Source organism: Scomber japonicus, chromosome 19 (genome assembly GCF_027409825.1).
Source record: "Scomber japonicus isolate fScoJap1 chromosome 19, fScoJap1.pri, whole genome shotgun sequence".
Lineage (NCBI taxonomy): Eukaryota > Metazoa > Chordata > Actinopteri > Scombriformes > Scombridae > Scomber > Scomber japonicus.
The window spans coordinates 7,657,055-7,682,810 of record NC_070596.1 but is presented as its reverse complement, the minus strand read 5'-3'; the positions used below and the strand labels follow the sequence as shown (position 1 = coordinate 7,682,810).

Here is a 25,756-nt window from a genome sequence, read left to right as displayed (position 1 = left end):
CTAGCTGAAACAAACAGGTCCAACAGTGAAGCCAAAGTGGTGTGTGAAGTTTCCGCCTTCCATTAGCGCCACGTCTCTCAGAGGCAGCAGCTGGAGGTCCTCGAACTCAAATACAGATTCCCGAGGTCCAGAAGCTATCTCCTCTCCAGGCTGACACACAGAAAACAGAATATTTTGATATTTAATCACTATGAATCACTTTTTATGTGAAGGCAATAATTTCTTTTATGTTTACATGTGTACAATAGTAAACAGCAGTAAGACCAGTACTTCCTCAAGCCTCTCAAGAGTAAAGCTAAACATGGAAACGTATAAAATATTGTACATACCACACAATCTTTAAGTGCTCCCAAATAACTTTGCTTCCGTGTGTCAGTGAGGAATTTGACGTCTTTGTCCGTCTGTCCCAGTCTGTGTCCTGGATGGCAGGAGTAGGTCACCTTCTGGACGGCCGTGCTGCTATGCAACCTCAGAAAACGCATCTGGACCACGCTGGCACCTGTGTAGTAAAACTGAAGACAAGAATAAAAAAATCTGATGCATTATCATTTTACGTCAATGGAAACTAGGCAAACTGTCATGCATCAAATCATAATCTACCCAGGCATCTTATTTTTTCTGTGACAAGTATATTTATTTTTTTGAAGTGTAATATTAAAAGGTTTGATTGCAGATTTGCCCCCTTTTTTTTGCTAATTGTTTTAGATCAAGGCCACATTTACTGCAGGTGTAGTCTCAGCTCTCATCAACCTCTGCTGTACACTACCTGCTAAACATATAACCAATGATGTTGGTAATACACTGAACAATAAAGTGGCTAAAGAGTCAGAACAATAATGTCACTCCATGTCTAAATATGCAAATCTTGGCTAACATGTTAATCTTATTCACTTTGAAAGCTGATAATATGAGAAACTATAGTCATCAAGTTGTTTTGGATCGCATGTGTACTGCCCCTTAGTGGCCAAAAAATTAAAGCTCTGAACTGCACACATAAAAGTGCTTGTGGGGTGATGTGAGTAACCTAATTAAGCAGCCAGTATATTCCATCAGAAGTGCTACAGAAACCCCCTCTCCCTACATTTTACTGACATCAGAATTTAGGGGGATGCATGCGACAACAACTGTAATTTCCCTAAACCGACAATCCAAGACACTTTGCACAGCCATTGTCCAGGTGTGAAGAGGTGAGAAAATAAGCAGGATTTGAACTTCTTGTCTTCAATCTTTACACAACAATTTTCTCATTTTTTCTCACCAATTTCTATGACAGCTGGCCTTTTACCTCACCTTCGCGTTTGGCCATTCGGAGCAGCAAAAAACACTTTTGCATTCGAATGTGGCCAGACGACCTTTTGAACAAGCTAGTTTTTTTCTAGTAAAACCTGGCCTTAATGGTAAATGTTTCATTTTAGTTGTTCCATACAGAAACATACACCCACCTGAAACCCCTGCTCCAGCCTGCTGAGCCACTGAAAAGATCCTTCATCAGAAACTTCTTCCATCCAGGCTTTCATCGGCAGCTGCGGGCAGAGATAACAAAGCACACAGTTTCAAATCTGTATGCAAGACCTCCTTTCATGTTAGAGACTTGTGAAGGTCAACAATGCTCAGACAGATGCTGATGAACTCTGGATTTGCATGCAGCTCAAGCATGAACCAAAAGTAAATTGGCTGCCTTGGTGAGAAATGCATCCCTCATGCTACCTGACTCTACCTGAGACTACTCACATTATTCCCAGGGTGCGTGAGTCATTGTTTTATGTAGTACTGGTTGTTAGTATGAGAGAGGAAGAGGTGAGAGTTGAGTATGTGTTTTGTGTTTTTATGCAGTGTGCAGCATAGAAAAAGACATTAGTAAAGAGAATAATAATAATGTCTGTGTCTTGATGGTCCTGATGTATCCTTTGGGTGAATGTAGTCGCTCATTTACCTCCACAACTCCCTCCCTCTGTAGCTTAGTTTGCTGTAAAACTGTCCCTGTTCAATTGTAAGAGTTACTGTGAAGATTATATGTATAAAGGGAGACATAAAATACATTGAAACAACATTATAATATACAGCTTTGTTTTTTATTAGTCTAAAATTACTGTTATACTATAATAGATATTTAGATGATCATTTGTTAGGTCCTGATATGTTGAATTTACGAAAGCTTTTTCAACTGTTATTGCATTACATCATCTACTGAAAGTTCACTTAGACTTAAAATATACATACCATACATATCTAAACACATATCTTGCTAACAGGATTTGGTTTCAGCTGAAAGTTTTTCTACTAGCAAACTGTACTGTCACATTTGACCAAAAACAAAACAATCTCTAAACAACGTTACTTAGTGTTCTTACGATACTAATTTTGAGAAGTTAAACATGAACAGTTTGGCTAACCAAGCTAGCCAGTACACTAGCTATCTTAGGCTAATGTGTGTTAATGTACTACTTTTACTCTTTTTGCTTTCATTCCTGTGGATGCAAGTACTGTTAGCTTGTAGCGTGCTACAGGCTAAATGAAATACTGCATTACACTGCCTAATGAGACTCAATGCTATTCTTTCACCAGCGAGACTGTTTCTTCCTGACATGCTGGACAATGTAACTAAATCCTCACTTCTTTTTACTCTACAAATTCATTTTTACCTTTTATCTAACTCTTATTTGTAGTTTCCCATGTTTTTGTAATTTTCACCTCTGGATTTATTGTGCTTTATCCAGTGCAGTTTTCAGTTTCACAATTTTGTCCAGTAAATCGTCAAAGACCAATTAATGTCCTGAATCCTTATTGGAAGTGTGTTCAGTTTGCTGCATAGTGTATATGTGTGTGAGTGTGTATGTGTGTGTGTGTGTGTGTGAGTGTTTCAGACAGTGGATCTCAGCATTGTCGTTAAAGAATTAAATCTTTTCAGAACTAATATTGTAAGAATGATGACCAAACTATTAAAACTTTCCTTTAAACCTGCAGTGCGGAACTTTTATATATAAATGAACTTTTGTTACATTCAAGCCCTTGCCAAATGACTTCACATAATGCTGATTAAGCCTATCACCACCAGATAAATCTCTCTGTATTTCACAGAATATCAGAGTTTGGTGGCAAAATACCCACACAGTCTGGATGAATGTACACTACACATGCTCTATGGGCAGAAGATGCATTTTAGAGACTTCTACCAGCTGAGTGGCTAACTTCTGGTCAGCCAACATGAATGGGGATAAAGTAATTTATTCGTGTGGCTCTTCCAGACTTTCCAAATGTTATCTGACCGAATGGATTCAATTCTGATAGCAACAACATCATTTTGCACAAGTTTTGTGAAGCTCAAAACAATTTATCCATCGTTTTACAGCCATAACATTAGCCAGGAAGTAGAGAGAAAAGTCCCACACTCCAGCTTTAAGGTGACTGATTTAGAAGTTTAAGTTTGAGTCATCACTGCAGATGTCTCTCTCATCAAGGGAGTGTGAGAGGACTGAAAATACATAAAATTGAAATTCAGGTCATTCAACAGGGCTACTCGTAGTTTGCGGGCATGTCATTGATCCAGAGGTGCAATTTTCTGTAGTCTTTCTCTAGTAATGACTTTGTACCTGAGGGTCTCGAGGGTGAAGGCAGGTCTGTTTTGATGTGGAAGAGAAGCTGCAGTGTGCCAGCAGAGCGTCGGCGGGGCTGCCTTGGTTGGGGTCGATGTAATACATTCCTGCAAAGTAAAGATTAGTGAGAGCTCAGTGAGATATGCGGGGATGAACGCATTGTGCTTCACAATAACAGGAAGACCTAGAAAAACAGCCACTACAATATATTGACCGCACCAAAGAAATACAAAAGATGATAAAAACTGTACAATTTTTTCTCTCCTCAGTATAGTACAGCATTATTATTCCTGCTCTAAGAAGCAACTGAAGTGTGCTGGGTGGCACAGAGAATTGGGATCTTTCACTTGTGATATAAAATCAGATTCTGAAGCATTATATATTAATTATTCATTCGATATGGCAAACAAGCCGACAAAAATTTACAATTCTATCCTGATAGAATATACAGAATCTAATTTTAAAACATGACCTTTAGAAAGAAAAATATGAATAATTTCTAATATAAAGTGTTTACTCATGTGATGGAAGGTGCTGCAGGCCAGTTTTGGTGGTGCTAACAGATGAGTTTGCTAACTGCACTCAAGAGGTGGTGTCAAAGTGTCAAACCTCCACAATACCCCTGAGGAAGCACCGAATTATAGGGACATTATGTATGTTTATTGAGCATACGAGAGGCACAATACTCATATAAGAATAGCACCTCAGCATGTCTTATTATTATAGTAATATCTACATTAATAATAGTAGTCTGAAAATACACAAGATTTTGATGGAGGTAAAGCTCAGTCTTCTAATGAGAATACATATACAAGAAAAAATCATAATTTTAGACAAATTATTGTATTTGCTGTGATTATATCACTGGTATGTATCCAACTGTAACAATGTATCTATGATATTTAGTATAATCAAGTATAAGAAAAAAAAACTATTCAGGAAGAGGTTGGAAAGCAACAAACTCAAATATAAACAGGAGAATCATCTGCAAAGAAAACTGACTTTGTTCTACTTACATTAATATTGTAATATGTTTTTGTAATATTTTGTTACTGTGCCCATTTACACATGACTCATAAGTACAAAAACATACATAGAAAGTGTATCTTAAAAATGTGATCATGTACACGTTTGTGGTCAATGTGCATATGTATATTTTATAGAGCAGTTCTTTCCAGTTTTAGATTTGCAATACTAATATTTAACAGGCTTGTATTTTTTTTACAAATCTGAAAAATTATTTAAAATAAAGCTATAACTGAGGAAGAAGCACACACTCAAACAGACAGGAGTGCATGAGGAACTCCAGCTAGTTACTGGTATTACACTGTTTGTAACTAACCACTGCTGTATTCGGGGTGGCAGAGCCAGAGCTCCAGACAGGTGGTGGCAGGACGCTCCTTGCTGCCATCAGGAGGATCCACCAGCAGCCGAAGCTCCTGCTGCAAAGAATCTAGCAGAGTCTGGAGCAGAGGGTAGTTGGGCCTATCGGAAACATACATCAGGTCCTGTACATGGAAAAAGAGAAAAACACACACATACACACACATACACACACACACAATCAGTTGCTTTTAGTTGATTTGTTGTTTTAGGAATAATTAAGTTTGAGGTATTTGTGACTTTAAGTCAAATAAGTTTAAGTTAAAAAAACTCTATTTGCTAACCCTAACAAATACAATATATTACTGATATTCTATTAACTATAATAGTATGACATAACAAAGGTAAGCTGTGTCTCTGTCTGTTTAGAAACAGGTAACATACAGTATTGCAGACTCTATTATGATAAATACTTTTGTAATTGCAATCCATTTCTTAATAGAATATTTTATTTGGATAATAAAGAAATGGGTTACTTGCCTTGAGTTGTGTCAAGGTCATATTTAATGATGGTCCTGGAGGTCCAGGAAGACCAGGTGGACCCTAAAACACAAGGAGGATGCACATGTGATCACACCAGTAAGAACATTATGCATCATGATATATGACTACTCAGATTGGATTTGCAGACATCTGTGTATAAATGTATACATTCTTATTAATATTATGTATCTTAAGTGCTTTATAATATCATCCTCTGTTGTAACTTACTGGAAGGCCTCTCACGCCCTGTATACCAGGCAAACCTGGGTAGCCTTTCAAACCCTGCAGGGAAGAGAAAACATGATGAGCTCAACATACAATGCGATTCTGCACTGTTCTGTACCTGTTCCTAAATCTATACCACACCATTAACTATAGCATACATTAATATGGAATTCAAGACTGCTACAAAACTCCACTACATTCACATGCCAACTCCAAAATGTGACAGCTTCATGATTTATATGTGCCGTCAACATAAGCCGGGGTAATCTTAATGTAAAAAATCCTCCAAGGCGTTCGCTTCAGATACCCATGAGTAAGAGCTGAAGTGAGTTTGATCTGTCAGGACAAGAGTGCTTGTGTTGATGATATCATACCTTAAATCCAAACAAACCCTGCAAGAAGAGGAGAGAGATGGAGAATAGAAAGGCATTAGTATGATTTTCCACTCTGAGGTACATTTATCGACAGAGAGCTTTCGAGTGTTTTTATCTACTGCATTAACAAGCCATCAGCTATGGCTTTGCAGATTCTCTAACACAAGTCAATGGACCCCCTCCCCCCTTTTTTCCCAAAGACACAGCAGGTTGAACACAGTCATTATGTGCTGCCGAACTGTGATGATTCAACAGGCTGGGAGCTCAAAAAAGATTAGTTGGCTGACAGATAACAGTCTAAAGATCTGACTGGGGTCATTATTAAACAATAGCATTTCCAACACATGCTTGACTTCTGTGTTGTCTCTATTTTTCAGATGCTACATGGAGAAAATATCTGATTGATAGATAAACAGCTTGAGTTTAGTAGATTCAAGTTGTTCGTCTATAGGAACTATCTATGACTATCCCTGACAAGAAAAAAAAGAAACAACTATGTATAAGCTAAATAAACTTTTCTCTTTTTCAATCATTACTTTGTAAAAACAAACAGAAAATCAAAACTTACAGGCAATCCTGGCATCCCTGGTGAACCCCTCCGTCCTGGGGGGCCTATATTTCCCTGGATAGAAGATAAAGGGGAGGACACAAATCATAAAAACAAATTTCAGTGCAGTAAATAATAAAAGTTTCAAAACACAAGAGGGATATTTACATGAAAAAATACTATTTTTTTGTTTACCTGTTGTCCCTTTAGACCCTCTGGACCTGGCAACCCAACAGCACCACGAATACCCTGAAAAAATAAACAAACAAAAATAAAAACATAATTTGACATACTGACATAATGCCTGCAGCAATATGCAACACAATAAAACATTGAATTATAATAAGATAGATCCGTTAGCTACAGTAAATCTCTTCAGGTGCTGTGCAAGATGTTATAAGAGTCAAAATGACTTTATGACCTGTCATGAATAAATTAAATAGATCTAACTCACTTTCTGAACACCTGACAGTTATGATAGATATTGTTAGGATAGACATTTAACAGCTGTTTACAAGTCACTCCTCACTTTTATCATCACAACCTGGTACAACTGTCTCTGTGTTCAAAATCAATCAGAACTCACCATCAGCAAGTTAAATAATACTTGTATGATTGATGACTATCATTCTTAGATCTCTACACACATCAGTTACAGTCAAATGTATTCAAATAGTCATTAATTCCAACTTGTGATTAACAAGCAGTGAAGGACTTAGTGCTCTTATAGAGACATATAGTTGTACTTTCCCATTTCCTGTCCAGCCATACTTTCTTTTAAATCTTAGTTTCCACTGACTTGTGATGGAAGATGAGAAGTTTTCTGACCTTGATTCTTCAGCGTGTGTATTTTCAAGGCTAACATCATGATTGTTTGTATACCACACACACTTATTCACTTACTGTAAGTGGCAGTGTTTAACTGAAGCTTTAATCACAAAACAGTAAGAATAAGATAATGGTGCATTTATTAAAATTGTAATCAATATACTTCACATTGAAAATCTAATCTAAATTTTACAATCCTCTGTCTACTTTTGCCACATATACATGTCCTCTTTTCATACATGTGCCCTTTTCAGACAGGAATAGGAAGGAATATTACATACCTCTTTACTGTTAGTATTGGTAGAGATCTTATTTCTGGCTGTTTTGCTATCATATCTAAAAAACGGATCACCACCTAAATTGTTCTTATTAACATATTATTTATATCTTATTATGAAGAGATCCTACCTTCATGCTAATACCTCCAGGTGGTCCAGGCAGTCCCATGTCTCCTTTCTCACCCTGAGGAGACAAACACTTCAGTCAAGCCTCCACCTTCACCTTAAATTCATTATAGAACCAGATTTTTCTATATATTGACCTAAATAGTACATATATTTAAATAACTCACTAGATGAATCCACTGCAACTATTAATCTGCATGTGTTTTATTTTCAAATAGCACAAGTTATCCTTAGAGAAAAAGGTACAATACATCCATATTCAAAGGTAAAAGGAGACTTTCAAAGGCATGTTAATGGAAGTAGTACAAAAAGACATTTTTTGGCCTGACTGAACCTCAAATGAGTCACTAGAATCAAATTTTAACAAAGTGAATCCAGTCAAAGCCTGCTGAAATTGGTCCTGAACATAAAACCTTTACTGCATAATATGTGAAGTTTATTATCTCTGCCAGGCCTAATCTCCTGGAGGAGGTCATTTGTTTGGTCCTGTGTGTGTGTGTGTGTGTGTGTGTGAGTGTATCTGTCTACAGCTAATCAGGCACACCACTGGACCCATCAGCCTAATATTTTTCTTATCCACATTTATGACTGTATGCTTAAGTACCTCTTGTGCTTGCAGTGATTCACAATTGTTAAAAAACCTATTTTACAATGCGTTTTATACCTCTATTGACTGCTGACTCTTCAATCCTTTTAACCAGCCCGTAGTGATCTACAACTGCAGCCGAAGGCAATTCTTGCATATTGCTAAGCTAAAAACAAGTCTGTGACATTCCACATGTTTGCCATTGTCGTAGCTCATAGAAAACATCAAAAGAAAAGTTTGGTCTCATATTGAAGATTAATTTCATACCCCATGAGTTATGATCCACTAAAGTTAGGCCACTATATGAGATGAGTAAATCCCTGTTGTTGTTAGCTTCACTGTCATCTTGACTGAGATGAATCGGTCTTTGTTTGGGAGGGGTTTTGGGAGGTAGGGAGGGATTTTATTTTGTGTGATGTGTTACAACAAAATGTTCTGAATAAATAACATTTAAATCAAGAAATTTGGACTTATTGTGCCATTTATTTATAGATTGGTTACAATACCATTACACCATTCGATGCATTTTAAAGTAAACTGAGACTATACATGCCCCCAGACACAGCTGGGGAAGATCTGCACTCTTCTACTTCATTCTTACTTACCTCTTTCCCCTTTACACCACTATCCCCTGGCTCTCCACGTAAGCCAGGGATGCCCTTGGTGATAAGAAAAAAGTCAATCATGAGGCGGATATCAAATTACTAGCTCTTCAAATGCACTTTAATTATCACATAAATTATTTCTCTCGAAATCATTACACATGACAGATTGCTGCAGAGACAGTTTCAGAAGTAATTTGCTGATATGCTCAACTTTGACATAAAAATAGATGAATGGATGGTAAGGGGACAAATAAATTGACTTACAATGAGCCCGGGCCACCCAGGGGGACCTGCCAGTCCTGTGTCCCCCTTGTCGCCCTGAACAACAAAACACAATCTACTGTTGTCTCATGCATCATAATTAACCAGAAATACACAGAGCCTGAAGCCTTGTTCTTAGATGTCCCACCTTTGGTCCTCTCTCTCCTCTGGTCCCTCTGACTCCAGCCTTTCCCCGTTTCCCCTGTGAAAAAGTTTGACATGTTTTTCAATGAGGCAACAGACAGCAAAGAGGAGACACACAAAGCAATCTGATGTTTTATGTATAAATCTCTTCACACAGTGGCTGTCAGCCCTTATTACCTCATACACAAGCTACAATATATCTATAAAAATCCACATTTTCATCTCTGAACAATTGCTTTTTTTCACAAAGTTCTAAAAACTTCATAGCTTTACTATTGCTCACAGAAATAATGATAATCTTTGTGGCCTTCTGGACTTTCATCGCAACTGCAGATCTCCTGCTACATCCTCACATGATTTAGAACCACATTTCACCCGCAACATTTTAACACTGGAATTTTTACCCTTCTTCCAATATGACCCGTCTTCCCTGGTGATCCACTCTTGCCATCGTCTCCCTGTCAGGGAAAAAGTGCATTTGTTTCTCTTTAGACAAATTCCAATTGGAAAAGGAGACTTTTAGCAGCTGCAATGTGAATGTATGTCTATGTATGTGCATTGTAATTGAATTCATATGGAGAATTCAGTCAATAGCATAAATGTTGTTAGCAATGCAGATAAAAACTTACTAGCTAACTACCCTCTCCTGGTATGGAAATGCATATATGCTGCAAAAGTTCTTTTGCCTCTTTTGATGAGATCATACCAAAGATTTGGAGGTAGTCGGACCTCCATGGCCAAAAACTATTAAGCCCCAAACTGATGAAAGGCATCCATTTCATATTCCACTTGCATCAGCCACCCACGCCCACCCCACCCCCACCTTACTCGATTGATTTTCAATTGTGTGACAGAGGACAGTCCCAAGAGCAGCTTTTCATTCATCTTTAGAGAAATAGATTGCATTTTGGGAAATACGCTTGTTTACTTTTTTTGCAGAGAGTTAGATGTGAAGAAAGATGCAGTACCACCCATGTCTGTAGGATAAACATGAAGCTAGCTGCTCCCCTGTGTCCACAGCTTAATGCTAAGCTATAAGCTGGCTGGCAACCGGCTGCAGCTTTATATTATATTAACAGACAGATGTGAGAGTGGTATTGATTGTCCTATCCAACTCTCAACAAGAAAGCAAATAAGCACATTTCCCAAAATGCCAGACTATACCTTGAGGTAGTTTCCAATCCGTTTATATTTAAATGACTTCTTGAATTTAGTGATATTACAGAATCTTAAAACAAGCCTTAAAAACACCAAAATGGACCAAAATGACTTCTACTTTTGTCCAACTGTAATTAGTTTTGGAAAACTGCAAAGTTTAAGTGTGTCTGAAAATGTTAAATTACACATTAAGATGTATAGCGCCAACAAATTAAACTAAATTATGAGGATATTACCTTCTCCCCTTTCATGCCTTGTTTCCCCTCAGGTCCTGGTCTTCCTTGTACTCCCTGCAAAGCAATGTGCTTATTTCTCAATAATTGATTGCTTTCATAAAATGGGTATAATTATAGCTGGTAATGGCAGAAATGTGATTTCATCATCTGTGTTACACACATCCACACACTTACAGGAGCTCCAGCGGGACCTGACAGGCCCTGGGGTCCCATCTCTCCAGGAGGCCCCTGAGAAAAGACAGAGAGACAAAAATAACAAAGTTAGAAGTTGTTGAGGTAAATAATAACATTAATAATCTTCAGCAGTTGTAATTCACATCAAATAAACTTTTGATGCTACTCAAAAGTGGTTTAGTTTTCACCTCTAAGCCTGGGAGAGCAGGGGGACCTTGAATTCCAGGCAGACCCTCTTCACCCTGGATATGTAATTAATACAATTAATGTGTATTTCTATACAATCAATACATGTTTTACATAAAATGTATTAATTGAGAAGAATCATGCAGAATTGAGGTCATATTCACAGGATTTGTAATGCCATAAAGTGAAAAACTACAATAACCTGTTCTCCTGGTGGACCTGGAGGTCCGGGTTCTCCTTTTTCTCCCTGTGGCCCTGCATACCCTTTAGCTCCATCGTCTCCCTGAGGTCCTACTTTTCCTAATGGGCCCTGCCATGCAAGCATCATAAAGTAAAGAATACAGTATAGTCACCATGACAAGTAAGACTAAGATTTATTTTTGGCTTGAATTAAAATTTTCTTTAAATAAAAACAAACAAAAAAACAAACTAAGCTTTGAGATGAGATGCTGTGACGTGTTTTTGCACCAATTAAATGTCTTACTTTAATGTAAAATAAGTGTGCAGACATCACACAACAAATACTGCACTATACAAAGTTTTACCATCTGTCCCAAGAAAATAACCGTTCATTCAGCAACAAACATCTGGTTGATTTTTGTCTTCCCTTGTTGCTAATTTGGGAGAAACATGCCAGATGGACCTTAGACATTTTGTTACATTTGTTTTCGTTTGTTGATGAGAAAATGTTCAGAGCTTCAGTTGTTGAAAATGAAGATGAGGAGCTGGTGCAGTCTAAGTTGAATGTGTCCTTTGTTTTCACTCAGCAGGAATTCACCACCACAATGTGATGACCAGGAAAACGTCGATGTCACTGTAATTAGCTAGATTCTTCTCTAAATCACAAAAAGTGTAGTACTGTCATTAGTAAGTATCTGCAATCTGCTGATGTTTACAACAAAAGCAAAGTCCTGCTTTTAGAAATATTGCATCCATTAGCAGCACAGATAGAAGACTTACACTGTGTCTGAAATACTTATTAACTTTAATGTGCACTCTATTTACTGTCCACCATCGCTTGAATTCTTTCACTTTCAGCAGGCAAAAGCACTATTAGGCAACACTATCTCACTTCTCCTGTAGCAAGGCTATAATGATAATATATATTTGGGGTGGGGTAAGGGGGGGTGGATAGATTTCCCTCAATATTTAAATATACAGTGACGTCAGTTCTTTGGGCAGCTTCAGAAAATAAGAAAAATGGTTCAAAACTAGTTGGTAATCCATTCCTGATCATCATTTCTTCTCTTCTTTCATCTCTGGTCTATGAAATAAATATATTATTGTGCCATCTAAGTTATGCTAACAATCCCACATGCTCAAATTGATAACGCCAGCATGTTGATGATTAACATGTTCAAGATGGTTTAGCGTGTTAGAATGGAAGCACTTCCAAATAAGCAAAACATAGTAGACTGATGGGAGTGTCATGAATTTGCAGGTATGACACAAACAGGAAATCCAAGTCATCAGTCTATATATTAGTTTGTTGAGACATGTGAAAAAAGAGCTTAAATGTCAACCTCGTGGTGGCCCAAGACGAAAAGTCAAAGGACACTGAAAACATGTTGCAAATGTCATGACAATCCAGCAGATAGTTATCGTGATATTTTACTCTGACCCAACACTGTCAACCTCAGGGTGGAGCTAGAAATCATTAGGGCTAATCCTGTGGGGACCATGAATCTCTGCGCAATATTTCATATCAATTCAGATATTTCAGATATAAAAGTGAACAGTTTCCTGATATTAGTGGACACTTACAGGTGGGCCCAGCTTCCCCATGTCTCCTCTGACACCACGTGCTCCAGTTATTCCCTATGAATAAGACATAGATAAAAACAGATGACTTTCCACACACTTACATGTACACACACACACACACACACACACACACACACACACACAAAATGTTAAATACAATCAAAGGATTACCTGAGGGCCTCGTGACCCAGGTGGTCCAGTAATTCCTACTGCCCCGGACTCCCCCTGGAGAGATGGATGGAAACCTTATTATGTCTTTCCTTTGAGATTTCCTCTAATTTCACTGATTTGATTCAGGCAGAGCACTGCAGGTGATGTACTGTATATAGAAAAATGAGGTTGTATAGGAGAAAGAACAGCAAGTGCCAGGCAGGGGTCCTCTCCAGTCTCCACTAGGCGATTACTGAGAATCAGTGCTGATTGGTCCCTTGTACTCTCTGTCATCAGCAGCTGTACTCTTTGTCCACCTGGAGCATTTACTCCACACTCATGGACTTGAGAAGAAAGTTAGTCTTTAGTTTGACTTTTCTTTAGTTGACTGTGATTCTCATGTGTTAACTCAGCTTAACTCAACTCAAAGATGCTTTCTTGTCATCTAAAATGGGCTGTGTGACATCTCAAGACCTGTTTGATCTGCAGTGTTGTTCATCATCATTTCAAACTTCTCTGTCTGACAAGAAAAAACCTCTTTTTTGTGCTCTTGTAGTTTTTAACAATATTTCAGCAGTTGATGTGATAAAAAATTTGACATAAGGTCTGTGGCTTCAAGGTTTCTTTTATTGTCTCCTGAAGGAGAAAATCGTTTTGGACTGAAGGAACTGGTGCATAAAAACAGATATCTGACACAAGAACAAAGCATGCACTGATGCAGAATAAGATAAAATTATATCTTGAAAATGATTTGAGGCCACAGTTTTGCTTTAGTGTGCTGTTGTTAAACGAGATTGCAAAAAAATCAGAGTTTTTTCACAATGAATCGAGAATAAAGGTCAACAGTCACGTTTATTGTTCTATGAGATTCTATACAGAATATATACATAAGGACACATTTGTTGCAATGATGCCTCAAATGTGGTTATCAAACACAAATATATGGAATGTAAGCATGATATTTTATAATTTAACAGTGAACTGTATTGTATAAAATTACATTGGTACACTGAAACAGTGAACTTCACTGGAAATGTAGTAATTATAAATTAATGTAAATAAGAAAACACAAAGAACAAAAATAAAACATAAGCATGTATATTAAACTTGAATTAAGAAAAAGGATCAAATATACATAAAAGTCTGCTTATATGACTTAACTATAGCGCATATCAGACATCATATATGCTGATATATAGATGTAATATTACCTTCTGTCCCTGAGGTCCATCTAGACCTGTGGGTCCCCGAGAACCTACGATTCCCTAAAATTGGAACAAACACACCACATATGAACTACACAAGTTAACATCAGTTCAAAAATACAGATTGGGTACAAATGTGGTTAGTAAGGTGCAGCTTCAATGCTCCTTTGCATTGATTCTGCAAATGTCTGAACTACTGGAGGGATAAACAGCATTCTTCCAAAAGACTTTCCCTCATTTGGTGTTTTGATGATGATGGTGGAAAGTGCGGTCTAATACAAAATCTCCCATAGGCGTTCAACTGAATTGAGATCTGTTGACTGTGAAGGCCATAGTAAATGATTCACATCATCTTTATATTCATCAAACCATTTATGTCCTATGGATGGGGGCATTGTCATCCTGGAAGAGACCACTGCCATCATGATAGAAATGTTTCATCATTGGATAAAAATGATCACTCACAACAATTTTGTATTGATAACCCTAACTAACAGCATAACAGAGGCACCAGATCACCTCACTGTAGGGGTCAAGCATTCATACCTGTACCATTACCTTGGACACATGTACTCTGATACTAGTTGAGAATAAGGTGAAGGATGACTCATCTGACCACTGATCACTGTTTTCCACATCTCTGTAGACCAGTGACCAGTGTTTTTGCATCACTGAACTCTCAAATATGTATTCATCTTTGTAATGAGGGTTTCGTGCACTGCAACCCTATTATAATCTATTATCTCTGTTTATATATAATTGTTTATGGACTGTTGTTGTTGACAGTCTGATCACGTCCTGCATTTACATTCTCAGTCATCAGGAAGACTTGCTCTTCTGTTTTTCCTTACATATCGCACTAATGCATGAGCACACAGTCATCAAATGTGTGGTGTGGACCACAGTTTCTGACCCTATTTAATGGTCACTGTTCATATTGAAACAGCAGTCAGTTGAGCAGTCTGAGTGACTGAAGCTCCTGTTAACCGTGCCCCAACAATCAACCCTCTTTCAAAGTCACTCCGATGTTTTCCCCTTTTGCCATCTTGACAGAAAATGATAATTAAATGGGCCTGCTCAGCATTTTTAAACATGCCAATGAGCATGATTGGGTGTTAATTGTTTGATTGTACAATGCAGTGCACCTGTGTGGTAGCATCTGCAGTCATTATGTTTCTCTACACATTTATTCAGGATTTTCCTTTAATTCGTCCCCTCTCTGTATGCAGACAACAGGGTAAAAAAACTGTTTTTCTTTCCCATCACATGGATCGATAAATGTTAATTACAACGGTGAACTGTTCAATACAAGTTGATTTAAAGGTCACTCTGAGCAGCATACACGCTGGTAACAAACTCACCTTTAACCCTGTCAGACCTGCAGGTCCCACTTCACCCATCAGACCTGGTTCACCCTGTTCAAGAGGATCAATATGACATCAGGAACAGTTTCTGACTTTCATCAAACAGACTGATCAATTTGATATTTTCCATTAATGCTGAAAATGAATTGAAATCCCAGATTGTGTTGCTAGGTGAAGCTGGTCACAAGATTAAATTAGGTTTAGCTTCTTTCATCCAAAATGTATTGAATAGGAATATTAAATAGTTATTACTAAAATAAATGTTACATTTGCACAGTACTCCACTCTCACAGTACATAATTCTATTAACCCTTATATTCAAATTTGGCCCCTTCTATACACATTTATTTTAGCTGGATGTGTTCTAATGTGACCCACAATATACAAAAATGAAATTAAAAAAATTATAAAATAAGCATTAAAACATTAAAACATATTCATCATGTTCTATACAATGTTCTCTTGGACCATAAAATACAGATTGTAAATGTCCTTTCTTTCATAATTCAAACATTGAATAATAACTGATGGGGAATTTATGAATGTGAATTGGTGTACAGACTAATTATGAGTCAGAATATGAACAGTATGTAAAGGTTATGGTAATTATACACAAAAGGTTATTTTTCATTACTGCATCTCTTTTGTTGATGTATTTCAAACAAGTATCTAGATGTAAATATAGTCATGATATTTTAAAGTAACATTTTTTTATTTGTGTTTTTATAATACAGCAGCTCCCTAAATCCAGACATATCCCTCCATGCTACGGTCCCTGTTTTAAAATTCAACACAGTTCACAGATAAGCTGGGAGAAAGTCGTGACAGGTAAAACTGTGCTCACCATTAATCCAATGTGACCTTTCTCTCCCTTTGGACCCCTGCTGCCATTTTCTCCGAGGGATCCCCAGGGGCCCTCTCGACCAGATAAACCTAGAGGTCCCACCTCACCCTGCCAACAACAAGCACAGTCTGATCACAAGCTGCAAACGCAATCATCCTCCTAATCAGACAAGGGAACAGAGTGAATATTACTTTATACATTCACCAATATCAGTAAGTGAAAGTAGTCACGTTTACCTTGTCTCCTTTGGGTCCAGGATCTCCAACTTCACCAGGAACCCCAACATCACCCTGAAGAGGAACAAAAGTCTAGAGTTGCACCTTATCTGTTTTATGTAAGAGGTTAGTGGTGGCAATTATGCAATATGATCTTATTCGTGTCTGGATCTCATCTTTTATTAGTGTTTTCCTTCTTTTTAATTTTGTTTTGCTTGTTTTTTTAAACCCAAAGTTCACACCTGAAGCCAACATGAAGCCACATTTTACTGTTTATCCAGAGAAGCTGGAAATTTGTGTTTAAAAAGCAATTTAAAAAGCAATTACACACTCTACAAGCACCGCGTTGGCCTCCATAAATATTTTGTTGACAACACATTCTTTATAAGAGCATTTGAATACACAAACATGATAAGAAGGCTGCAGTGTGTTTTGTTTTCAGATACTTTCAAGATGATAAATTAAGCGGCTGTGTGGAACACATTTCATAAAACTGAGCGAAGTGGCCCCCTTGAAGAGATTATAAGCCATGCCGGCTCTCCGCTCGTCTTGTTGTTGTATGATCAGCATTTGAAAACCTTCGCAGGAGTTAAGCACTGGCATGACACATCATCAGAAAATTTTAATTTCACGGTTTATGTAGCGGTGGTGGCGGTTTCATGCTTTTCAAAACATTTTTACACTGATTTCATAGAGCACCTGAAAAAGCTTTAGACATTTTAGTCCGCAATAATCTCATTCTACACATAACATTTTTTTTTAAAACACACGCACAACAAGCACATCTGCCCACCACAACACACTTTGAATGGACTGTCTGTGTGATGTGGTAAAGTAAACAGGGTGGCGGTAATGCTGATGTGATGAAGTACTTCAATGTCTCCACTGAATTGGAAAATCACGTCCTGAGCTGCCCTGTCATTTATGAGACAGCAGTTGAACATGTGTGTGAACGTCTGTAATCATTTAAAGTGAAGCTCATCTTTGTATAAACAGGAGATGAATGCACTGACCTCTTTACCGTCTGGTCCAGGTGGTCCCTGTAAGCCTTTGAGTCCCTGAAGTCCTCTCTCTCCTCGTAGCCCTGGAGGACCAAGTTTCCCACAAGGCCCAAGGTCGCCCTGTCAAACACAACGGCAGAAGAAGACAGGAAATGCGTTACCTCTCTTTAGACAATGGTGGAGGATTTGAGCCAGGCTACAACCTGTTAATGTGTCACTTTATTTAAAAAAATGTCAGGCTTGCCAGAAACCATTTAGGTTCCCAAAATATGGTCAGTTTATCCAAATAATGGCTGTTTGGAATTTTTGCTGCAATGATTTCGAAGATGCAATGAGGAAACCGCTGGCCAAGTGAGACTGGCTGTCAGTCATGTGATAAAGTCATGCTTGAGTCTTGCTTGAGTATAGAGGTCTGCTTCAGTCTGAACAGTCTGCTGGTAAAGGCATACTAAATGGTTAATTAGGTATGCAGTATGCAGTACATACTGATAAGCATGTAATTGGCAGTATATCAGCATGATTTCGAACAGTCTGTGTGCCTGTACCTGAGGCTGATCCACAACAAAGCTGCCTTGACCTCAGTCAGTTGGTGTTACTCATATTGTACAAAACGAAACACATGTTTGATGTGGTTTCTTAAAGTAGCTTGTTATGTGGGCGGCTGTGGCTCAGGAGGTAGAGCGGTCGTCAATTGGAAGATTGGTGGTTCGATTCCCGGCTCCTCCAGTCCACATGTCGATGTGTCCTTGGGCAAGACACTTAACCCCTAATTGCTCCCGTTGCTGTGCCAACGGTGTATGAATGTGTATGAATGGTTAGATTCCCTCTGATGAGCAGGTTGGCACCCTGCGTGGTAGCCCCTGCCATCAGTGTATGAATGTGTGTGAAAGGGTAATATGACATGTCATGTAAAGCGCTTTGAGTGGTCGCACAGACTAGAAAGGTGCTATATAAGTACAGTCCATTTATGTGAACAAACGGTGATGCAAAGATTCAGGAATGATGCTGCTGCAATCACTGACCTGGTCTCCTTTCCTTCCTGGTGGACCCTCAACGCCTGTTAGGCCAGGGTTGCCCTGAAGAGTCAAAGGTCAAAGCAACATCAACTGACAGTACAATGTCCTGTGTCCTGTGTGGTCATTTTAAATTTACATCTAATCCAAAAGTCTGCTCTGATGATCAAACAAAAAATACTGATACAAGGTTAGACAAGATATTTTTTTATCATCACTCTTTTATTCTGTGTTACAATTTTTTCTCTGCACTTGTAACTTGTAATTTTCATTCAATAAATCATTTACTATTATTTTGATTTAAAAAATAGGTTCCTTGCTTCACTATATAACTAAACCAACCTGTTGTCCAACTTCTCCGTCGGGGCCAGTATCACCAGGTGGGCCAGGTAAACCCTGGAGGTTACAGTTACAGTTCAGAAATCGAACATAAATCAAGTTTACATTAACAACAATCTCATATTGTATTACAACTTACTGTATATTACAGGATTCTTATTCATGCTGTGGTTTACCTTGAATCCTCTTTCCCCTGTTGATCCTATTAAACCATCTTCACCCTGTAGGCCCTGTGGAGATCCAACACACATGCTGTTAAATAACCTGTTATTCTATTTTTGTGTGTCTGATACTTAAATAGTGATACAGATGGATTTCCATCGTTCTAAACTATGAGAAGTGACATATAAGGAAAAGAACAGCAGTCGATGGTAAGTACCCACTCACTGGGATTCCTGCTGGCCCCTGCGGCCCCTGTGGTCCTAGGGGCCCTTTACTTCCCCTAGGTCCAGGTTTCCCAATGGTCCCATCACTGCCTGGTAGACCTGGAGCACCCTGGAAATCAGAGAACATAAGCACAGACATTAAGACTGTCAGGATGGAGATCAATGCTTAAATTTTAGTCACAAGTCGAAATAAATAAATGTTGGAAATAATTCATTCTCTTGATGATAAAGTCAGAACCTACCTGCTGATTTAATCTGTGACCCTGTTGATTATTTGTGTCTGTTGTGCTGCGATGGGTGTATTTTATCAATAAAATCCAGTCGATTGTGACTCATTTAAAATCAATTCTAATTTTGAGAGGCAGTTGACAGCTGGACTGGATATGCATGTAAACACACATGTGAATATATTCAAACATGCAACTACTGATAGTGGTTTTAATGAATGGAGGTGACATTTTCCTGTTTTTGTTACGATTGATTATCAATAGGTGTTATTATTGTTATATATGTTATCATATTGCACTGATATCGTTGTCTTCTTTTGAGTAATCCCATTCAGTTCTCTACATATCACTGTGTGTGGGGGATGTGAACAGCAATCCTGATAAAAAGGAGCTTCATGAATGTTTTACGTCTGACTTGTTTATGAGGCAATATACAGACACAATTTATTTATTAGTTGTCGTTCAGAACACAGCTGCAGCTCGTGATAGACTTCTTCCCCGTGGGCAGGCAGTACCAGTGTGAATACTTTTTATGTTTTCCAGCAAAAGTGAACTTTTCTGCTTGGTAATTACAGACACTTCAAATAGTCTTTTTTTTCATAGAAGATACAGTATCTGTCAAAAGTTTGGACACACTTTCTCATTCAAGGGAATAGGAAGGTGTGTCCAAACTTTTGACTGGTACTCTATTTTGACATGTTGCAGGAGGAAACACGGGTTAACTCCAGCTGATTCTGTGGTATACAGAACAACAATTGAGAAATAGTGCCAAAGGTAGTGCCTTCTAAAGGCAAAGTAAAGCAAAGTGAAAGTGAAAATATTCTAAATATAGCCTACAATATTGACTTTTTTTTTTAAAGGATTATATTTGGTTGGCTTAAATATGTTTTGCTGCTGGCCCCATCCACAGCAGTACAGTGCTTAGCATCCATGCCAGTACTTCTGCCTGTGTCTCCAAACTGTTGATGCAAATTTACTGCAGGTAATACACTGACTGTGGTTAAATACCACATATAAACCCACTTTTAAAAAAAGAGGCTAGCTATCCCCTTAATGATATGAGTAAAACCTGTGCTTTTCCTGCTATGATATTTCAAATGTCTGCTGTGAAAAAGGCCTGTTACAAAACCAAAATAAAACAGTGTGCATCCAATTAAAATTACATTTTACACACATATCACCCTTTAATACACAATGTCCCACTATGAACAGTCATTCGTATGAGCGTCACTTGGAGAACAGTGAACTTACTGGTGCCCCCAGTATCCCTTTGGGTCCTTCATCTCCAGGTCGACCCTGTGAGAAATAACAAGACCTCCACTTCAGTGACTTGTTGATTAGGAATACATGGGAGACAGTTTCCTGGTGAATTCATTAGTCCTTTCAGACTAGATGTCAGAATTTAATATACAGTGTTTTTGTAGCTGAACTGGATGTACAGCTTTTAACTGTGTCTGACCTGATTTCTCCAAAACCTATATCACTCAATTAGAAGTATCAGTTAGTGAGAATCCAATGCTGAAATATTATTTTCCTGTTGTTTTCTTCATGTGCATTACATTAATTTTCGTTCTCTCCTTTTCCATAATGAACATCTAAAAATGTGCAATATTGCTTGGCATGTTTTTACAGCTTCTCAAATTTGAGGATTTGATGCCTTTTTATACTGTGTAATAATCATAACAATATCATTAAAACAAACATTGGCATTGCAGTTTAGGTCCATCAACAACATGTGGGGGTAACTACATCATTTGTTCTCTCTGATTTAGGGCACAAACGTGCCTATTAAAGATTTCTCTCACCTGAGGTCCCTGGAGTCCCTTCTCTCCAGGAGGACCTGGCAGACCCTGAAAAAGAAAAACAGGCAAGGCAAGTCAGAACATGCTAATTGCCCCCACAACTCACACTTATGTCTGATGCGAGGACTGTATTGAGAATAGAGTACGGACCCTTAAAATATTTATTCCTAAACTTTTGCAGCAAAATGTAGAACCTTGCTCAGCTTGTCCATTTGTCCCTTTTGATGACAGGATCATTTTCTACGGATGAGTGTCGCTTTCAGTGAATTCAGTGATGTGGACACAAAAGCATTCATTTTATAATTGTATTTAGTGTTCATGCCACCTTCTCAGCAGTGTATGACTATACTATATGACAGGTTGATGGATTTCACCAAAGCAGTGACCAACCATGTGAGAGAGCACAAAGTGTGTCCAGTGACACTGCAGGGACTACGGAAAAGAGGTGAACTTCAGAAAATATACTTCTGACTGAAACCGACTCTTTCCATGCAAGAGGGACTTTCTTATTCCCAAGTCTAACCGACCGGGAAAAACAGACAAAAAAAGAGACAGAAAAGAGAGAATTGACTCATGGGGCACAGACACTGAAAAAAAAGTCATTAGTCCAGACAAAGGAAATTATTTTAGAACTGTGTTTAGCTTCATTGATAGTTCTGCCATTTCTATCTGTGGATGCAAGCTTGTAAAGAGGTTTGTATTTGTTTTCTTGCCTTCTCATGCTCAGGAGTATACAGATGCATGTTTATAGACTTTTATAACTTAATATAAAAGCACTAGTTTGTTGTTTAAATGTTTTTTGTTCCACTTTCAGTTTGCTGGAGTTAAATTCTACACGTCCTGTGCCAGCCATGGCTTCTCCTGCATTCAAAAGCCTTCTTGGCTCATAAGCGAAAAATCTGCAAATACAAAGTAATCCAGCAAACGCTGGTTACGCCGTCTGCAGATGAGTCACATAACTGTGTGTCTACTCTAGATGAAAGCTGCAAATTTAGTGGTAAAGTTATCTTTTAGGTTACTTCTTGCCATTGTATTGTGTTCGTGTTTCCATGGCGTCTCCCTTTTTCGCACACTGTCTAGGTTTGTGTATCTAAAAATTCTGTAAACTATGCAGTCCTCAGAAAATATCCTGATCTCACAGCAATCTTTCTACTTCACTGCCAAAGACTATACAGTGAGTGAACTGTAGAGGATTTGACCTGGAGCTCAGTCTGGATATTAGATTTACCCTCTATCAGCTGGACGTGCTATCTCACATTGCCATTATTTGCCACCAGTGCCCTACAAAATCAATCACTGCGACCTGTTTGCCTCCATAAACTGGCGGTCCCTGCACACCAGCTGCACACTTCACTGGTTTATTTACAGTGCCAATCCCTCCTAGGTATGACCCTATCATAGCTGCTGTCTTAATCAAATCTTCTGTACAATACTCAGTACATCTTCTTTATACTCCTTTCTCTTTTCAGAGATCGATAGATAAGAAAAAAAACAAAAAAACTATAGACACTTACTGCAGGTCCTGGCTTGCCAACTGGTCCAGGTAAGCCTCTTAAACCTGGCTCGCCCTGGTGCAGAAGAGAAGAGATTACTTTTGTGATTGTTTATCAGCAAATGTTGTGGTGTGATGTTGTGGAGAGATTTTAACAGTAAATCTAAAACGTCTGTACTTTATGAAAAGTTGTTAGAGATATGTGAGAGAAAGCTGATCTTACCCTTTCTCCTATCACACCTGGAAGTCCACGCATGCCCACAGGCCCGTGGATTCCCTGATGATAAAAGCAACAACAGACAGAAGAGTGTAAATAATTATCATTTAATGTTAGGTCAGATTGAATCAGTACAACAACAACACAAGAATAGAAGAATACAAGAATGGCCCTGGATATTATTAGGTTTTTATCAGGTTAGACTATACATACTATGGGTAGGCTTTTTAATACTTACTAAACATTAATTGGAGTTTTGAACTGAGTTAAAAGGACTTTTGTCTCATGAAGCTAGGACCAGCAGGAATTTAGTTTAGCTTGGTATGAAGACAGGAAATGGTGGAAACAGCTAACCTGGCTAGTTCCAGTAGGCTACACAAAACCATAAACCAAAATGGTCAGTTTTACACTTTGGTTTTCAATGAGTTAAACAAACATGATATTATGTGTTGGTTTTTGATATTTTCTTTTCCTTCTGGCAGAGCTAGGTTAGCTGTTTCCTTATGCTTCAAGTCTTTATGCTAGCAAACTTAAAGGGGGATCATCCCTATGTTCCCCAGGTCCTATGTTCCCCGCTTTTTATGTGACCGGGGAACATAGGGATGATCCTGTCTACAGTTAGCCAATTAGCTCAGTTAGCCGCCGAGTTAGCCACTGAGTTAGCAGCCGAGTTAGCAGATGAGTTAGCCGCCGAGCTAGCAACCGAGTTAGCCGCCGAGCTAGCAGCCGAGTTAGCCGCCGAGCTAGCAGCCGAATTATTAGCCAAGTTAGCCACCGAGCTAACAGCGGAGTTAGCCACTGAGCTAGCAACCGAGTTAGCCGCGATCGGGGAACATAGGACCCGGGGAACATAGGTACGCCCCCCCTTAATGCTACTAGCTTGAAATTTAGCAGAAAGATTGATTGGTACTAATCTGTTAATTTACTCTGGGCAAGAAAGTTTCACAGTGTGGATGAAATGATTTTCCAAATACCATTTGTAGGGTAAATACTAATAATGTGTAGTAATGTTTTATTAATGAGAAGGACTATGTGGTGCATTAGCTCATCTACATTTATTCCTCTGCACTTTCTTTCTAAAATAATTTCCTGAGTTGTGAATTATCTATCTATTACAAATAATGACCTTTTAAAGAAGGAAGAAAAACAAATCCATGGTGCATGGTGACATAAAAGTCATGAGGAAATTAACTCAACTAATCTGCTCCTTGAAGAAAATACTGTTGTATTAAAATGAAAACTACTTGAACCCATACCATCACTGGCTCTTTATTACATTTGGGTTTTTGTATTGGGTCTGATTACTCATATATATATATATATATATATATATATATATATATATAAAAAACCCTCTTGTTTTATTCCACAGTACTTTGTTAATTTCTAAAGAAACAAACAATCTCCCAAAAGACCATAGCCTACTGTTCAATTATCATAACCGGTCCTGTTGTGCCAGGTTTTCAATAAAAACTTGATGCTTAAAACTGAATTACTTCAGCTGACATTGATACATGATAAGGATTTATATTATCAACTGATTGACATGCAGGTACGTAAGAAACCATGCAGTCTAATCAATAGTGAATCAATATTCAACATATTGATTATTTTTAGGATTAAACTAATAAAAAATTAAGAAAAATTAAAACTTAATATTCAGTGATATTCTGTTGACTTGACATAGTGAATGCATTTGCATATGCGGTGAAAAGGTAGTACAGGTGCATTCCTTGTATCTGTTTGCTGAAGAATCACTTACATACAGGCCTACTGGGTCCTGAGGTCCCTCCACACCTGGCTTCCCTGTAAAACCCTGAAAACACACACACACACACACACACACACAAACAATTAGCATATAGTGTACACGTATACAACAAATATTTGTGTCTTGATGTGATGTTGATGACTGCTCTGTGTCTGCATAGTCACCTTGTCTCCCGGAGGTCCTGGTGAGCCTGGAGGTCCTGTCTTGCCCAGTGGCCCCTGTCAGATAAAAACACTCTATCACCAAAGGGCCAAAGTAACAATCAATACCACTGTCCAAACACCATGAACCTTATAGCAACAAGGGCAGTCAAAATAAGGATGTTGCTGATCAAGCATGTGGTATACTTAAATAAATCTGTTTGCTTGTTATCTGAGCAGGAGTTGGAGAAGAAGATCGATACCATAGTGTATTTTAGTTTAGCATAGCACAAACACTCAAGTAGGGGAAAAATGCTAGCCAATCCTATCCAATTATAACTTTATAGCTGTCTTATTTAAACTTTTGCACTTTATCAGTGCTAAATAAAAATGAAGAAAATAAAAATGAACAGCATCTCAAAAGTCACAACGGTCATTTTTTCGTCGTCGTACGATTTTCAACTCTGACCGAAACCATGTCTAACAAATGACCCTAACTAACTGTGTTGACTCAAAAAAAAAAGCCAGACTTGTAGTTACAGTTTAAAGTTCCTCTGTCTTCCTACGCACTACACAGCAACATAATTACAACTAAACCTACCACAGAACCTGGTGGGCCATCTGCTCCTCTCTCACCAG

The 25,756-nt window shown here is 38.2% G+C and overlaps 1 protein-coding gene and 1 long non-coding RNA gene across 2 annotated transcripts; both read right to left on the bottom strand.

Annotated features, from left to right (window-relative positions):
- On the bottom strand, positions 1-21,709 carry si:ch211-196i2.1 (collagen alpha-1(XI) chain). Its single transcript, XM_053340540.1, has 31 exons — positions 21,692-21,709; positions 21,501-21,545; positions 20,947-20,991; positions 19,470-19,577; positions 19,259-19,312; positions 19,086-19,139; positions 18,753-18,806; positions 17,743-17,850; positions 16,751-16,804; positions 16,515-16,622; positions 15,668-15,721; positions 14,313-14,366; positions 13,123-13,176; positions 12,952-13,005; positions 11,390-11,497; positions 11,190-11,243; positions 11,002-11,055; positions 10,828-10,881; positions 9,838-9,891; positions 9,293-9,346; positions 9,029-9,082; positions 7,842-7,895; positions 6,801-6,854; positions 6,627-6,680; positions 5,688-5,741; positions 5,457-5,519; positions 4,936-5,101; positions 3,591-3,700; positions 1,443-1,523; positions 330-512; positions 1-150 (listed from the first exon to the last, which is right to left on the bottom strand). Exons 1-31 carry the CDS (start codon positions 21,707-21,709, stop codon positions 1-3), a joined length of 2,265 nt encoding a protein of 754 aa, XP_053196515.1.
- Positions 21,710-23,018: 1,309 nt separating this feature from the next.
- On the bottom strand, positions 23,019-25,024 carry LOC128379756 (uncharacterized). Its single transcript, XR_008323460.1, has 3 exons — positions 24,969-25,024; positions 23,213-23,266; positions 23,019-23,065 (listed from the first exon to the last, which is right to left on the bottom strand). It is a non-coding gene; the product is annotated as an uncharacterized LOC128379756 (long non-coding RNA).
- Positions 25,025-25,756: the final 732 nt, after the last annotated feature.